The 17,412-nt window shown below is 31.1% G+C and overlaps 1 protein-coding gene across 3 annotated transcripts in view; it reads left to right on the top strand.

The window, feature by feature from the left end:
- The first annotated feature begins 9,103 nt into the window (after positions 1–9,103).
- Positions 9,104–17,412, top strand: part of LOC143249172 (uncharacterized) — a 49,971-nt gene continuing 41,662 nt past the window's right edge. For all 3 annotated transcript variants that reach the window (XR_013027616.1, XM_076498628.1, XM_076498627.1), the window contains exons 1-3: positions 9,104–9,352; positions 12,408–12,507; positions 14,708–14,799. Coding sequence is in view for 2 of the 3 variants with exons in the window: in XM_076498628.1 (XP_076354743.1) it covers positions 9,212–9,352; positions 12,408–12,507; positions 14,708–14,799 (333 nt within the window). In the remaining variant the exon portion in view is untranslated. The remainder of the gene's footprint in view (positions 9,353–12,407; positions 12,508–14,707; positions 14,800–17,412) is intronic.

Below are 17,412 nucleotides of genomic sequence, written 5' to 3'. Positions count from 1 at the left end.
TGTATTATTCAGACAGCTGCTCGATTGGTTCCTAAAATGTCGACATCTTTTCCACGATATCTTCATCCATGGTGGAATCTTTCCTGCTACATGGCATGGAAGGCTAAAAACATTTTGTATATTCATTGTTTTATCATGGTTTATATTTAACAGATTTATTTTGATACCTTATTTTGCTAGTTTCGCTCACTTAGTATTTGCAGATTCTTGTAAACTATACCAGGACTATTTATAGCGAAAATATAGTTCTCCGAAGATAAGTTTCTTAGCAAATATAAAACTTGGATGTGTAAAATCTTGTCTGTACTGTTGTAAGGGTACTGTCTATGTTTATAATGAAATCATTTGCTTCTCATTATGGAATATATTATGAATTACTTAAAGCACACAACATCAGATTGCTCTGCAAGACTGACAATATTGAGAATTGGTACTTTAGTTGTTTTTCAGAGATTTGTAACAAAGGAGTTTAATAATGAATAGTTTTTGAAGTTTTCTATAAATTTGTTGAAGGTCTATTGATTACCGTCTTTGCTTTCTGTGATGTAGTAATGTACTTTTTTTTTACATTTTTGCTTCAGCAAATTTTTGAATTTCTTAATGTCAGTCTACCATTACTATACAAATTAAAGCTTAATAGAAATATGATGATCTATGCCATTTGGCTCATGTTTCTGGCTAGTGTGTGACTTTGTATTTGGCTCTGATGTCTGTTATAAAATTGTAAGTTTATGAGGGATTTGCAACAGAAACTTGTTACACTGTTTTTGTTCTTGTAGGTATATAAATATAAAGGATAAAGAACCGTTGTCATGTCCTGTATCTTAGTCCAAAATTGTTTATAGCTGAAATAATTGACTGGCTTGAGCTTTTTGAAATGCTCTAGATTTGTATGCTGTATTAACTGATGCTTTAGAATGGTTTTAAAAGTAACCTGTACTTAAAGCATTCATAATCATTTGCAACTTTTCTTTATACAAATTGTATGAAGTAAAGATTTCTGTTCCAGGAATTGGTGCTTTATATGTAGAAAAATTAAAAGTAATGAAACTTGATCCTTGAGATCGTGCTTAATATCCTATGATTTGAACTCAAAAGGCCTTCCACAAAATTTGAAATGTAGAAATATGTATATGATCCAATTTTCTAAATCATTTTTGATGAAAAGTTTTGGGTGTAATGAAACTAGTTGAGCATTGGGCTATGAAAAACATGATTACAGTTTCAATTCTGATCGTTTTAAACTGTTAAATATTTTGAGATTAACTTTAGATTTTTGTTGTTGTTGTTTTTTTTAATAAAAAGGGACAGTTCTACTTATTTTCAGTTTACTTGTGCCCATGCTGTCCGATACTGCCACTATTGTTGGAGTGAGGAAATTCAATAAGCCTGGTGATCCACTAAGCACTTTTTTCTTGCTGCTTCTGTTGCATATCAAATGTGTGAAAGACGGTAACCAGTAATAACTTTATTCCATGAAATCTTGTCTAAGTGCAAAAACTAACTGTTTGAAATACTTTAATATTTTTGATCTGCTGATGGCTTAGTGTATCACATTTGACCAAACACCTATGAGATAATTTTTAATTACTATAATTTTTTATACTTCAAAAACAATTCAAAACCTGTTGTAAGTCGTTTAATCAAATTTTTAATTTAACACTGAAATGGTGCGACATGCCTCATTTTATTCTCATCCACATATACATAAGTGAAGTAGTTCACTAATTTTCCAAAATTTTGACATTATTAGAAAATGCAACAAAATATATTTTTATTGAATTAGAATGTATTACTATAAGTGTTTAATTAGTTAATATGTTACAATTGAATTTACAGTTCAACAAAATAAGTTCATTTTATATAATATTTTAGATTAAAATGTTGAAATAATTAAACTGCTATTAAATTAAGTATCACAGAAGTTGCCAATGACATGGCATAGATGCACTTATGTTACCATATCCAAGAATATAAAACTGACCTGTACAGAGTGACTTGTCTTGGCTGTGTTTTAGTTCAGTATTTTGTAAAAGACGGTCGCATTTCAATTATAAAACCTCGTGTGTATATTGAAACAGGAAATAAAGAAGGTTTGTTTGTTTGTTTTGGAATTTCGCACAAAGCTACTCGAGGGCTATCTGCGCTAGCCGTCCCTAATTTAGCAGTGTAAGACTAGAGGGAAGGCAACTAGTCATCACCACCCACCGCCAACTCTTGGGCTACTCTTTTACCAACGAATAGTGGGATTGACCGCCACATTATAATGCCCCCACGGCTGAAAGGGCGAGCATGTTTGGCGCGACCGGGGTGCGAACCAGCGACCCTCAGACTACGAGTTGCACGCCTTAACATGCTTGGCCATACCAATAAAGAAGGAAAGCAGGCAATTACCTCCTTCAGTTATGACCTTAATACACGCTTGCTGCTCGTATTAGATTGGTAACCGAGAATTTTTGCACATGGAAGATGTGAAATAAAATAATTTTAGGTTCTCTACATTTTATGTGTATGTGTGTATATATATATAGTATACACACACACTTGAATAACCAGAAAATTAGAAATTACTGTCTGAGAGCATAGAATTCCTTTACAAATTATCAAGTTTAATAACGAAGCTGTATTTGGGTTACAATTTTTTTTTGAACAGGCTAAAGACTCAGCAAGAAGATTTGTCTGAAAAGAAGAAGACTGCTATTATATTTGAAAATGGCTGTGAAAAGCACTTGAGTCATTCTAAGTTTTTGATTGGTTATTCACATTACATATATATATTTTATATATAAAGTAAATGTGTATAAGGGTCTGTGGCCATAAACAGAAATGAGTAAGTGGGGCCAACGTGTTTGCTTCAGTACAAGTTGATGTCCTAGTAAACAGAAAAGATAGGCTCTTATTTTATATTGTAGTTTTTCAATGTCAGAATGAATTCCTAACTTGTACAAAAATATTATATATTGAAGTCAGTCATCTAATTTGAATCGTCACTGGACTCATCATATCATACAACACATGGAAATCGATATTTAGGTGTGTTCTTTTAATATTTACTTTTTAAATTAATGTATAATAAGACATGAATTTATAAAATACCAGTTTAATAAAATTTTGAATATGGCTAAACAAAGGCAGTAACAGGGCCTTTAACCCATAAAACATATGAAAAGGGTTAACTAAAGTAATAAGATGTAACAGATGTTCTAGATTGTTTTTAAAAGTCACTTATACATTACATACTTGAAAGTATTCGCAAGTTTTCTTTTAAAAATTGCATAAAGAAAACATTTGTTTTCCAGAAATTGAAGCTTTAAATATAGAAAAATTATGTATAATGAAACTTGATCCTGATGTACATAATAGATACAAATCAGACTGAAAATGGTTTTCTCAGACTGTGTATGGAACGTGGCTCGTATGAGAAAAATAAATTCAAAGTTAGCTTTTGTATAAGACCTGTAATATATCAAATGTGTGTTTGAGAGTTATTTTCTTGTTAATACTGACTTTATTCCATTACATTTTATTTAATTACAAAAAAAGGGATCACCAGATAAAATGTTTAGACTTTTGGCCTTCTGATGGCTGGTGTATTATTACATTTAATCAAATAGCTTGATGTATAATAAGAACATCTTAAATATTAGAATTTCTGGATGAAAAATCATTTGTTCAGCATTTGTATAATTTATTGTGTTAAGTTTTCACATTTCTATTTTTTAACATTTACAACGTTTTTGTTCTGGGACAGTTCCGTCAAATGGCCCGCTACGGCCAAGTGGGTTAAAGCGTGTGATTCGTAATCTGAGGGTCGCGGGTTCGAATCCCCGTCGCATCAAACATGCTCGACATTTCATCTGTGGGGGCGTTATTTGTGACGGTCAATCCCACTATTCTTTGGTAAAAGAGTTGGCGGTGGATGATGATGACTTGCACTGTTAAATCTTTTTTGCAAAATTCCCTCTGTTCACTAAAATTGTAGAGTATCGTGTGTAAGAATCAACAATACGTGTGTGTGTGTGTATATAAACCCAGGTTGGCAACTTATTTTTCGTAGTGGCAGCAACTGTGGCTAATGAAAACAATTTTTTCATTTTGGCCACAAATTTAAAAAAATGAAAAATATTAGTTTAATCAAATTAATTGCATTTCAACTAACCTTCAATGTGAAAATCGACAGAAGTTTTCATCAACTTTTGTGAAATTTGATTTAATAATTATACTCGATGAGCATCTCAGCTTTTCTTTAAATTTATGTAAGTAAGCCGAGACCTGTATCTAGATTTGAGAAAATCTATCTTAGAAAATATTGACTCACCCACCCATGTGGATCAAAACATGGAAAATAATTTTGAAATTGCTATCTTTAAATTGGAAGACTATCAGAATAGTGAGCCACATCTCTCTAATAGAACATTTTTGTTTACTTTTTATGTGTTCTACACTTTGCAGGGTAAGCAAAGACAAAACAAAAGGATGTAATTTCCTTACTGAAATTTTCTAAGTCAACCTCAAATGGGTCATACAAATTTTTTTTTTTAATTCGGAGAAACGTGATTCAAATTTTTGAGATAGATTTTTGATATAGTTTACATATAGATCATTTTTAGCATAAAGTAAATTACAGTCCTTGTTATTTTCTAGAAAACTCTTCAATTTTGCCAAATGTGCAAGTCATCATTTTGTAAGTGTTCCGCAAAGAGGTTTAACTTTAATTAAAATTCATGAATAGACTGTGATTGGTTGCTTATTCTTTTACTTCTTACATGAAGCTTCGTATTCAAATTATGCATGTAAGCCATCATGTTGCACAGAAAGTACAAATCACACTGCTACGACAACGTTTCAATTTCAGGGAAATTTTCAATCTTACCTTTCTCAACAAGATACTCTTTTTATTTGAGGAAATAAGGAAGTAAATCGTTCCAAGACTTTTCTTCCACTTAACCATCTTACATTTGTAAAATCTGTAAGATCATCAAAAGTACAGTCACTGCTTTTCTTCAAGGACTGAACAAACTGTTGATGGATGAGAGAGCTTTCACTTCTAATACAATTCATAATTTTTACAACAATGACCATCAAATTTTTCAATTCAATACTTTTAGACGTCTGAGCACATAAATTTTCCTGTTGCAAAATGCAATTGAAAGATGGCAGCATGGATTTCACGTTACTTTCAATTAAATGCTGCTTCAAAATAGAAACAAATCCTAATTTCTCCCCAGTAATGGCGGGAGCACCGTCTGTTGAGACAGAAATCAATTTTTAAAATCCAATTTATATTTTTTTGATATTTCAAGAAATGATGCTCAAAATTTACATCTTTTTTAAATTAAACAAGACATTTTTAATTGATTCATGTAATTTAGTTATGAGACTAAGGCCGTTGTAACCAAATGCATAGTTTTATTTCTTATAATTATCTCATTCAATAATTTATGCCAGATTAACAATAAAAGAACAAATTTCAACGCAGTTATTTTTACCGAAATAGATTTTACTTTCAATGTGATTACATACGAAGCATCGCCTGCTTTTGTTATATATTCATAAATTTCAGAAATTCAAAACGGAAGAGTTTTGATTTTATTAAGTCGTCCCTTAAATAATGTCCGGTTTTAGGTTCAAAAAAGAGAAAGGATTTCAAATCCTTTTAAAATTATTTAATCAATAATGTATGTTCCATTATTATTAATTACTTTCTGCAAACGATTCACAATTTTCTGAATGCCACTTCTATAAAATTCTTGGGGTTTGGAAGAAAAGAATGTAGAGAGGGTAGTTTCGAGATCTTCATGTTTTCCAAGTTCTTTTCCACCAAGATAGTTCTGAAAATTTCAGAATAGATGATAATCAGATGGAGCAAGGTTTGGAGAATAAGGAGGGTGTGGAAGTTTTTACAGTCTAGCTCTTCAATCTTTGCAGATGTGATCCTTGCTGTATAGGGCCGTGCATTATCCTGGTGTAACACAACACCTTTACGATTGATCAAAGCAGGCCTCTTTTCTTTTACTGCAACATTCAAGAGCTCTAACTTGTGACAACAGAAGTCTGATATAATCGTTACATTGAGTGGCAGTAACTCAAAGTGTATTACACCAACAATATCCCATCAAATGCTTAACGAGACTTTCCTAGGGGGGAGATCCATTTGGGGCTGTGCTTTAGTCATTTTTCTTGTACTGAACCATTGTCTGCAGTGCTTAACATTTTTATAAATTATCCATTTTTAATCTCCAGTCACTAACCTGTCCAAAATAGGTGAGCTACGTTCACGAGAGTGCAGAGAAGTGCAAATGTCCACTCTTGCTATAAAGTTGGCTTCTGTGAAATTTTCCAAGTTTTGACACTTTTTCAAGCTGTTGCAGATGACGGTGAACTGCTGAATGGGTTAAATTAAGCTTCCGTGCTCGTTCTTCAAATGTTACACACAATCTTCTTCAAGTGCAGCCAGCAGCAAATCATGATTAAACCCAATAGGATGACCTGAATGTGGCGCATTACTTAAGCTGTAGTCACCTGATCTGAACTTCTGAAACTACCTTCGATATTTTCTTTCATTGAGAGACTCCACATTATAAACACCTCGAATGTTTCGTTTTTTTTTCTGGTGCACTATTGCCTTTTTTTAATTGTTTGTTTGTTTGGAATTTCGCACAAAGCTACTCGAGGGCTATCTGTGCTAGCCGTGCCTAATTTAGCAGTGTAAGACTAGAGGGAAGGCAGCTAGTCATCACCACTCACCGCCAACTCTTGGGCTACTCTTTTACCAACGAATAGTGGGATTGACCGCCACATTATAACGCCCCCACGGCCGGGCCCTTTTTTCTTTTTTTTTTTAAACTCATAAAGCATTATATGCCTAATGTGCTCCTCAGACACACCCATCTTCATGAGGGTTTATTTGATTAGTGATCTGAAAAAGTGGAGTTGAGTTAGTTTCTTTTATTTGTCTGAACATGTTTGTACATATCCTACTGCATAGTTCAGTTATTAAAACCTTCTACAAAAACAAAAATGATGATGAACTTTCTGTGTTAAATTTTCGGGCATTCCTTGTTAGTTTTAGGCACTTTCTATGTGCGAGTTGAACCTCAGAATACTTTTTTCCGATTATATTAAAACCCTGACCATTTTAAGGGAAGATTTTTGTCACATCTAAAACAACTAAATTCAAAGTGTAATTATTCTGTAGTATATACGAGGTTCTAGGATTTGGTTATAAAATATTATTGTGGACTCCTTTGTTTTTCTCGTATATTCGCTCCATTACGTAGCATTGTCCTCTTTAAATTTTATACATTTCAACCACATCCCTCTAGTTTTTTCTAAATAATTTCTCCGCTCACTTCAAATCCAGTAACGTCGTTTACATGAGTGAGTTCGATAAATGTTTCTTCAGTTTTAACGAATGTTGACTCATCTAACCAATGGTATTTGGAAAGCGATCTATGAAAATGGAAAATTACATATTATTTTTTTGTATTTTATATTATATGCTCTTTCACCTTATTTCTAATAAAATTTGTAATTTCATTTTGAATATTTTCCAAGAAAATAATTTGTATTGAATCCATTTCAAGTTTTCTTTTATTACATCTTATTCAGCTATCAATTGAAAAATGTTTTATAAATATGTGTTGTTTCTCAAATAAAGTAAACTGATTAATTTATGTCAATATCTTAACCGATTTCCAATTTTATTTCATAATAATTGTTATAAAATTCTCTATTTCCAGGGTATTTTTTGTTTATTTTAATAATCATTCATTGTATGTGCATTTGCTCCTCTCAAAACAATGATATCAATAAATGTTGCACTAAGCACAGGAGACCACTTTGATGGATCGTCATAATTAATATCGTTATCTTAATCACTTTCGTCAGTGATATTCTCATTTTCATAATTTTTATATGGAGGGAGTATCCAATATTTGCTGTTGAGCAACATTTTCACTGTTGGAGTTTCACAAACAATATCTGTGTTTACTTCTTTTGAACAATCGTTAACATTTTATTGAATAAACGGCCCGGCATGGCCAAGCGTGTTAAGGTGTGCGACTCGTAATTCGAGGGTCGCGGGTTCGCATCTCCGTTGCGCCAAACATGCTCAGCCGTGGGGGCGTTATAACGTTACGGTCAATCCCACTATTCGTTGGTAAAAGAGTAGCCCAAGAGTTGGCGGTGGGTGGTGATGACTAGCTGCCTTCCCTCTAGTCTTACACTACTAAATTAGGGACGGCTAGCACAGATAGCCCTCGAGTAGCTTTGTACGACATTCAAAAAACAAACAAAAACAAATTTATTGAATAAACAATTAATGTTTTATTTAACGTTGTTTTTTAGAAGAGTGGTTTTCTGAGTTCGTTCTTTTCTGGTTCAAATGATTTTGTTTGACGTAGAAATACATTTAAGAATTATATATACATTTTCTTCTTTTTATTTCATTCAAAATCAATGTTGATAAAACTTACATCAAAGGAAGATTTAACATGTCAACATTTTCATTTCAGTTTTGGAAGACACTTATTAGAAAAGTAACAAAAGTATTCAAATATTGATGTCAAACAATATACCTTTCGGGTTATACCTTATATGGGCGGTGTTAAATTTTTGTGCCCTTCCCCCATGAAATTAAAAATAGAGTAAAATTGCGACGTGATCTTTGAGTCTGCCCCCCTCCCTCCTCAGTGGCCGAATGATATATATGCGGACTTACAGCGCTAGAGAGAGGGTTTTGATACCCATGGTGAGGAGAGCACAGATAGTCATCCCATTGTGTAGCTTTGTGCTTAATTACAAAGGTATATTTGAGCCTATTGAATCTGCCTTTTGGGACTGGTTTCATTTTGCAGTCAATCATTAACACACACCACTAACTATTTTACTAACAAGACCTGTTTTCAGAACTATTGAGCAAACAAATATCGAATGTGTGTGTGTACATAATTATATATTTTTCTTTATATATAATGAAATAAGAAATAAATAATTTGTTTATATCACCCCAAATTCATGGTATATTTTAGGAAAAAGATGCAGCGGTTTGTGATTGGTTGAACTATGTGTTATGTGTGCTGAGTGTAGGTTTCTCTAATACAAGCATGAAAGATAAGAGTATGATAGAGGGGAATAACGAGTAGGAAGTACGACGCCATTTGTCTTTTTAGAATTGGATGCTGATTCGTAAACATTGAGCATCTCGATAATGGCTGCGAATGATGAAAGTTCTGTAGTGCTTGAGAAAAAACTTTCCGATTTACGTGTAGTTGATCTTCGCGCTGAATTAGAGAAAAGAGGTCTCGATAAATCAGGTGTGAAAGCAGCACTAGTTGAAAGAATATCAAAGGTAAGTTAGAAACAGTCCATAACGTCAGACTACTCACTAGGCCTAGCTCTAAGTTTATCCGTATCCTGTAGGTTATTATGGGAAATTTTGGACCGCTGGAAGTGTGCAGATATTGTCCGTAATTTCTAAAAAAGTTCTCTGTTAATACACGCTTTATGATGTAAGTGTGGGCACACATTTTTTGCTTTTTTATCATGCTTCTTGATCTTCAGACCTCATGATAGATTAAAATTTCTTCAGATGATCAAATTAAACCGTTGTGTTATCCGACTGATGCCTTGGAATAGATCCTCACTCAAAACATCATTGATATTTACTGTACAGTTATCCATGCCCACACTACACATCTAATGTTAAATTTAATCCTTGCTCAGAATTGTTGGTAAATTCCCTAAATGCAAACGTGAAAATTTGAACCCCCAGAAAATTATGTTCTCACCCATTGTTTACAAAAATATTGTATGTTGTACAAGAGAAATGTTCATGCAATACAGCAAAAAAGTTAAAACTTTTGGAAAAGTTTCTTTTTATGATTAGCTAATGTTGTTTTAGTCATTAAATGTCTTATTGTGGACAAGCTGCACATAAAGTTTGTGTGGAATACAATTGATCATGAATGATTGTGTGCGGTAACAGTATAGTGTCTACACGTTTTATTTTTTAATTTTTTTACAAGTTACATTTTTTATAGTAAGTAAGATTTATTTTTAAGACAGGATGATATTTTGATCACTGGTACAAGTATTCTCAAGTACAGGAGTTTTAATGGTAAAATGTTTACTAGTTAAATAGACGTTTAGCCAGTTTTTTTTAAAAAAAATAGTAATATATACTTGATCAGTAAGTCAATATAAACTCTTTCCACCTGATAATATTTAAACTATATAAAACATATTTGGCACAATAAAACTTACAAAAATTCTTCTCTTTTAAATCAGCTATTTTGTACTTTTTATATTATCAGAAAATTGTTTATTTTTTACTAAGTTATTGGCACAATGGACTGCAAATATATCTATTAGAGTACCAAAGGAGTACAAGTTTTTATATTATAACTACAAAGGTTTCTCTTCAGTTGTATTGCAAGCTTTATATGATCACAAATTAGCATTTACAGATTATTTAGTTGACTTTCAAGGGTTTGGTACACAGTGCATTGTTGTGAAATTTCTATTTATTTTGGAAGGCTGTAACCTCGCAATATTTTCTCTTTCCTGTAACTTCAGATATTCTGGAGGATTCAGCATATCCTTTTTAAACATGGTTAATGACTGTATATAAAGACAATGCTATAAAGTATTGAATTAAATATACTTTTGCAGGCAGGTTCTTTGTTTGGACCAGTGTGGTGTTTTCAGTTAGTAATGTAGCTGAAACATTTTGTTGTTAATTATGAAGTGTGAACTTCTAGCTAGAGGAGTTCTCTTCACTTTCATTATGGGTTGGGTGAAATTCAACCATCTCTAACCATGAGAGTAATTATACTATGATTTTTAATAATGTATGCCTGTTTACAAAATTTTACAGGTTATTGGTAAACATTACAATCTTTCATATACAAAAATTAGATTTTTTTAATGGGGTATTTTTACTAAAGATTTCTTTTTGAAAATTTGAATCTGTTTCATTACTAGTCAAAGTGTGAAGTGATTTTTTGTGATTTAAAACTATTCTTTGTTCCAAAAATCTCAAATATTATTTGTGTAATTTAAAACATGCTAACTACATTTCAAAATTTTATTTTCAGTAAGACACTATATTTTCTGTTATTTTATCTACTCTGTGTGAGATCTGTTAATTTGACTGACCTTGTAATCATCGTAAAATAAATGAATTATGCTATTTTTCATTTTAGAATGACTACAAATTATAACACAAATATTTAAATATTTAGTTTAAGTAGCTTAAGTATTATAATGTTATATGTTATATTTTATGGTACTGACCCTCCAGTCATGCCTGGATATTGTTACATAACTTACATTAACAAGGTGCATGTGCACTTGTGTTACCGTATCCAGTAATATGAAACTGACCTTTAGTGTTTACGAAATGATTCTTGACTGTGTTTAAGTGGACTAGTATTTTGTCATATAGTCACATTTCAGTTATTAAATATTTATGTATATTATTACCATTTAGAAATAAGTTAAACTTACTTTTTTTAAATATATAACAATAAATGAAAAAGTAAAGCAAACAAGTATCTCTTATAGCTACAACCTTTGGAGTTGGTTGCTGCTGGAAGTAGGTTACTAACCCTTTTTAAATTTCACATGTGGAGGATAGGAACTGAAATGTTTTTTTAGGTTTTATATATACATTTGAATAACTAAAAAAAATATTAATTGCTATGCTGTAGATTTTCATTATAGTTTGTCAAACTTGATAACTAAACTGTATTTAGGTTTAAAAAAAACATGAAACTTCTAGCAGACTACAGACACAACCTATTATCTTCTTCATATCTTTGTTCAAAAGAATATGATAGCCTTTTAACAGATTAAAATGGCAAAAAACAAACAAACAAAACACTAGGAGGATATTCTAAGCTGTCAGTTGGTTATATACATGTCATATATTGAAGTAAGTGTATGTAAGGGATCATTTCCAAAAATGTAAGGAGGAGATGAATGGGGGCTCTATGTTTGATTCAGTACATAAGCCATACCTCAGTAAAATAAAATGATATAAAGTTCTAGTTATAGTGAAAATGCTTAACTTGTACAAATATGTAGAAAAACATGTATGTTATACCAAGCCTGTCACAAGAGTTAAGCTTTAACTACATTCAGTAAAGATATAAGATAAAAAATAGATTTAGTGATTTTTCATTTTATTATTGTTTGTACAGGTGATGTTAATTGTGTGATATCTTGGCAGTTGCACAACTGTTTTACCTGAAGGCAGCGTACATTAAATATTATGTAATTATTGGTTGGGAGAAAACATAAAATGTACAACTAATCATAGTGAATACAAAATAACTATTGTTAAGGACTTTTCAATTGTTGAGGAGAAAGAAAAAGACATTTTATACTTTTTAATATATTAGGCATTGCAAGAGGAAGGACATGATCCAGAAACTTACCTTTTTGAAGTGACCTCAGAAGGAATTGCAGCTAAGAAAGTTACTCCTGCCAAACGGTCAGCAAGTAAGTAAACTGCTTCATTTTTCTTAGCCTTGCCCAGTTGCTTTGGCGACTAGAGTTTTACAAGTAATTTAAACCACTATATTCATCTGGTATCATTTTAAGTTGTAAATTATGAAGCTTTTTTTTTATTTAACAGTTGCTAAATGAATATTTATTTGAGACTGAATAGTTGTTGTACTGCTGCAGAACACAAACATTATGCTAGAAAAGGAAAAAGCAAAGAGTTCTTTCTCTACAAAGTTTAATTTTGCATAGTATTAGAATCATTTTATTTGATCTTTGTAATCTGTTTATATATTTTTTCTCTTAATGATGTATTGGACACCAAATGAATATTCTTAACTAAAGAGATAATTATTTTTTAATCACCACAAGCTACTTTTATAGATCATGCTGACCAGTTTTTTAGTTACAAAATATTAAGATTTATTTCTGTGGAATAGGCACAGAACTAAGCAAAAAAGATTTAACTTTGAACTATGTATATGATAGTAAATGGTATTTAAATTAGTGCTATTTTTGTTACAGATGTTGCATTATACCAATGCAAAAAAAGTTATTTATTTATTAATAGTTATATTCATTTTTATGAAACTATTTTAGAGGAAAATCATTTTTATACATAATGTACATGGTGGCTCGTAAGTCCCTACCCATCTATATATCTTATGTATCTAGTGTATCTGTGTGCTCTCCCTTATTCTCGCTGCATAATATTATGCGACGCCATGTTCTGTGAGACATTTTCCTCAACATAGCAGGAGTTATTGTTCCAAGTGCCGCAGTAACAGCTGCCTTCAACTCATCATTAGTATTAAAACGTTGTTTAGACACAATATATGGATGGGTAGGGACTTACAGGCCACCCTGTATAAGGTTGAAGCCAGGATTTTTCTTTTAATTAAGACAACTGTTTATATTGCCGTATGATCTTTCCTGTAATGTACCCTTTGGTAAGTGCAGTAGTAAACAAATCTTTTAAAAGTTGCTCTAGTTTTATAATAACATTATGTATATTAATATTCCCAAATTTTATAAAATTTTTAATACAATGGGCATCAATGTCTGTCAAGAGTTAACTATTTAATTTTTTTTAGTTAGGTAGCATTTAAAGTTGGTGTAAATTAAATTCTGAATGACTGTGGCTGTTAAAAATGATGCAGTTAGGCATCCTAATTTCATTATGTTTGGGTACATCAAACAAATTATTTCTCCTCAACATGAACAAACATTATAAAAGAAGTTTTTTGGTGTTGTTTTGACTTTGCTTTCACTGTTCCTCTCCTTAAATACTTTGTTTTGTTTTTTTTAACTTGTGTACTTTGAGTCAGTTTAACTGAATGTGTTTTTGTTGAAATATTTGTTCCCTCTATACAGGCTTTGTGAAGTTTTTATTTCCACAAAACCTAAATAAATGGGGAAAAAAATGGTTTCCTTTTTTTTTTTTTTTCATCCTTAAAGATAATTTCTAATTTAAACTTGCTGAATTTCCTGGTGATGTGCATTGTTTGTATAAGTGTAAGCCTACTTCGATTTCATTTATGTATCACTGATAAATTATTGCATTTTCCAAACAGAAATATGACATTGATAACTGTTCTAGCTGGTAACTATAGATAAAAAAAACAAAAAACTTATGCTTTAAGTCAAAGATTGTCAGATGCTATACAAAAAAAAATTGTTTTTCACAAATTAGTTAAGTGAAATAATAGTAGCTTGTGTTCTCTGTAGTACATTTTCAATAAAGTGAATGATTTTAAACTTTTAAATTGACCTGTTTAAATTTATGATAAGTTTTGATGTAAAGGAGTGAATATTCATCCTAGTAATTTTTCTGAAAACTTGCTACTTGTGAAATTGCTATGATATCTTCAAAGGTTAAAAATGTAAAATTTAATAAGCATTTTGAAAACTGGATGGGCTAACAATTATATATTTTCTACTTTTAAAGCCAGAAAATTGATTATTTGGATCATTGTTTAAACATTAACATTTTTTTTGGTAAGAACACAGCGTTTTGGTATGTTGAAAGGGTATTTTTGCAGACTGGAATAGTTTAACATATAATTGGTAGGCACAAAGAAACATGCAAGTTCAACTAAAGGATGTGTACTTTTCGAATAAGAAAAAAAATGCTTCTATGGAATACAACCTTTGTCAAAGAAAATGTTTTTTTTGACTCTTAACTTTTTTTTTAAAGGAAAACCAAATGAAACAGAGGTTGACATTAATCCTGAAGAACAAGAAGATAATGTTGATGATGATGATAAACAAGCTTCTGAAAATGAAAATGTAAGCTTCTTAAAGTCCATAGTTGCTGCTGTTTTTATATATTTATTTTGCTTTATTATTATTATACATTATATTATATTTTTACTTTATACAAAGTTTGTGATGACGAGAAAACCCACTTGTAGAGAAAATTGTATATTTAAAAATGGCTGGTATGGGTAGAAAAGCACTAATAGAGGAGCAAACAGTGTTTGACCTTCTTCTTCTTCTGACGATGACCGAAAAAGGTCGAAACATTGTTTGCTCCTCTATTAGAGCTTTCTCTACCCATACCAGCCTTTTTTAAATATAGAATTTATACAGAGTTATTATTAGGGCTATGTTTGAAGTTTAATTTGATAGCCAGGAGCTTGGAAGTATTTATGAAATTTAAGGATTCATTGGATATTCATGCAATATTCTATTTTTCTTATTTTAACAGGAACTATATGGTAATGTTTGAATAGTAATCACATATTAAATTTTACTTGCATGGAAAGTTTAGTCTATTGTTTTGTAAAATGCTCACTATTTAAACAGAAGTTGATTTGTTAACAAAAATGCACACCAACAAAGCACTTTACATAGCAGATATTTCAGTGTATTGCAGTGAACTGTTATGATGCACAGAATTATTTAGTGGCTGCATTGCTTAAATATATGTTTAATGCCTAGTGTACAAGACATTTGAGAAGTATTATGGTAGAATGAATATGAATCATTTATACTGAAACTGATAATTAATGTTTAATTTTAATTAATCAACAATTTTATATTATAGGTTCACTGACTTTCTTGTAATAATGACTAAATATTTATTTTGCATTAGACAACTGCAGTCTTCAGTTGGTTACAAAGGTGCTCTTTCAATGCAAGCTTACAGTACATAACTATATGAGTATCACATGTATAATCAGATATGTATATGTAAATAGTATGCATTTCTATTTGTATTTAAAATATAAAAGCATGGTTATTGTTCTTTGACACATTTAGAAGTACACGTGAATGTTTTATCTCCTTTATATTCATTACCTCTTAAAATAGAAGGGTTTTTTATTCAAACTGGTAGCATTATTAGTATTCAAATTAGTACTGCCAAATATAATGCGTTTCAAATTTTTGAAGTTCAAGGTCTACCCGAACTTCCATAACTAAAACTAATGGTTAATTGAGAGGTGGGAATATGAGTGGATTCTGTCTCATTCATAGCCAGTACTTCATATGTGAGTAAAAACTTCATGAAACCTCACACTGCATAAATATATTTCCAGGTGTGTGATTGTACCCTCTTTAAAACCCTTCATTTACTAGGTCTCTACATTGTAAGAAGGCAACATAATGTTCATCATAGTTTGTTCCAAAAATAAAACAAGTGAATGAAATTGTTTGGAAAATGACCAGGTCGTTTCTAAATGCATGCAGTTTAAGAAAATATTTAATTTTTTTTTTACTGTTTCAACTAAAAACTTATTATTTATTGTAGTTATTTGAGCTTAAGTTGAAAAATATTTTCTTATAATTTTCATATTTCACTTGCTTAACATCTAGAAATTCTTAAATATCAAAAGTTTCTTTAAGTTCATGTTTTTATTTTCTTATTTTCTGTACCATATCACTAACTGTAGCTGTTATCATGAAGGTACAGTGCAATAAAACGTTTAAAATTTGAAATATAAATATATGCATGCCTTTTAACTTTTCATCAAATAATCTTAAAATTTCATTGGGTTATATGCATACTTTCGCATCTTTACTTTCCAACTTACAGTTTATTTGTAATGTTGTTTTATTTCAATTTCATGTCCTTTACTGTTTGTTATTAATCTTGACACATGCTGGTGGGTGTCTCTGGGTGGATATAATGGTATCAGGAGAGATACTTAGGTTTCAGCAAAATATTTTTGCACTCAATAACTTAAGCCTTGGGTAAAAAAAAAAAACAAACACCTTTCAAATATGAATTTTAAAACAAAACAAATAAATTATTAGCTAAAATATAAAAGGAAAAACCTAATTACAATGTAACTGTATCAAGGTAAGAGTCAATGCTGAGTGCTAGTGAGGACTAAACTGTCACAATGCTGAGAGCTGTTTGATGCACTTCTTAATTCTGTTGCTCCCAGTGCCATTTTGAAATTCTTTAATATTAATATATGTCAATGAAAAGTATGTTATAATTTGTATTTTTATGTTAACTAAATTTTTAATTATTTTGTTTCAAAAAGAACCTTTCAAAAATATTTGAACTGCAGTTATTGTGTCATGAGAGCCATGTGTATTAAAAAGGCTCGATTTTAGGCACAGTTCAGTATTAACCATATGAGCTGGCAATGTACAGGAGTATCTTCATACTAACTATGGGTGTTTGATCTAATTGGTGTGTGAGATTTAATGTCCTACAACTGTATTCACTAGAAAAGTAAATAAATTTTCCAACCCTTCTGTACTTTGTCTCGAGATCTACGTGATACATATAGTTAGTTGACACAAGTGTATATAGTTGTAAAAAAAGATCTCAGTTTACACTACAGTCTACCAGTGGTTAATTTGAAATTGGCACAATGTGTTCCTTACAGTGTAGCAGTAACTCCTGTTTATACTGTTGTATGCTTGATCAATTGTGGTGTGTAT

The sequence above is a fragment of the Tachypleus tridentatus genome, chromosome 4 (genome assembly GCF_004210375.1).
Source record: "Tachypleus tridentatus isolate NWPU-2018 chromosome 4, ASM421037v1, whole genome shotgun sequence".
In the NCBI taxonomy this organism is placed as follows: domain Eukaryota; kingdom Metazoa; phylum Arthropoda; class Merostomata; order Xiphosura; family Limulidae; genus Tachypleus; species Tachypleus tridentatus.
This window is presented reverse-complemented; position numbering and strand designations above follow the sequence as displayed.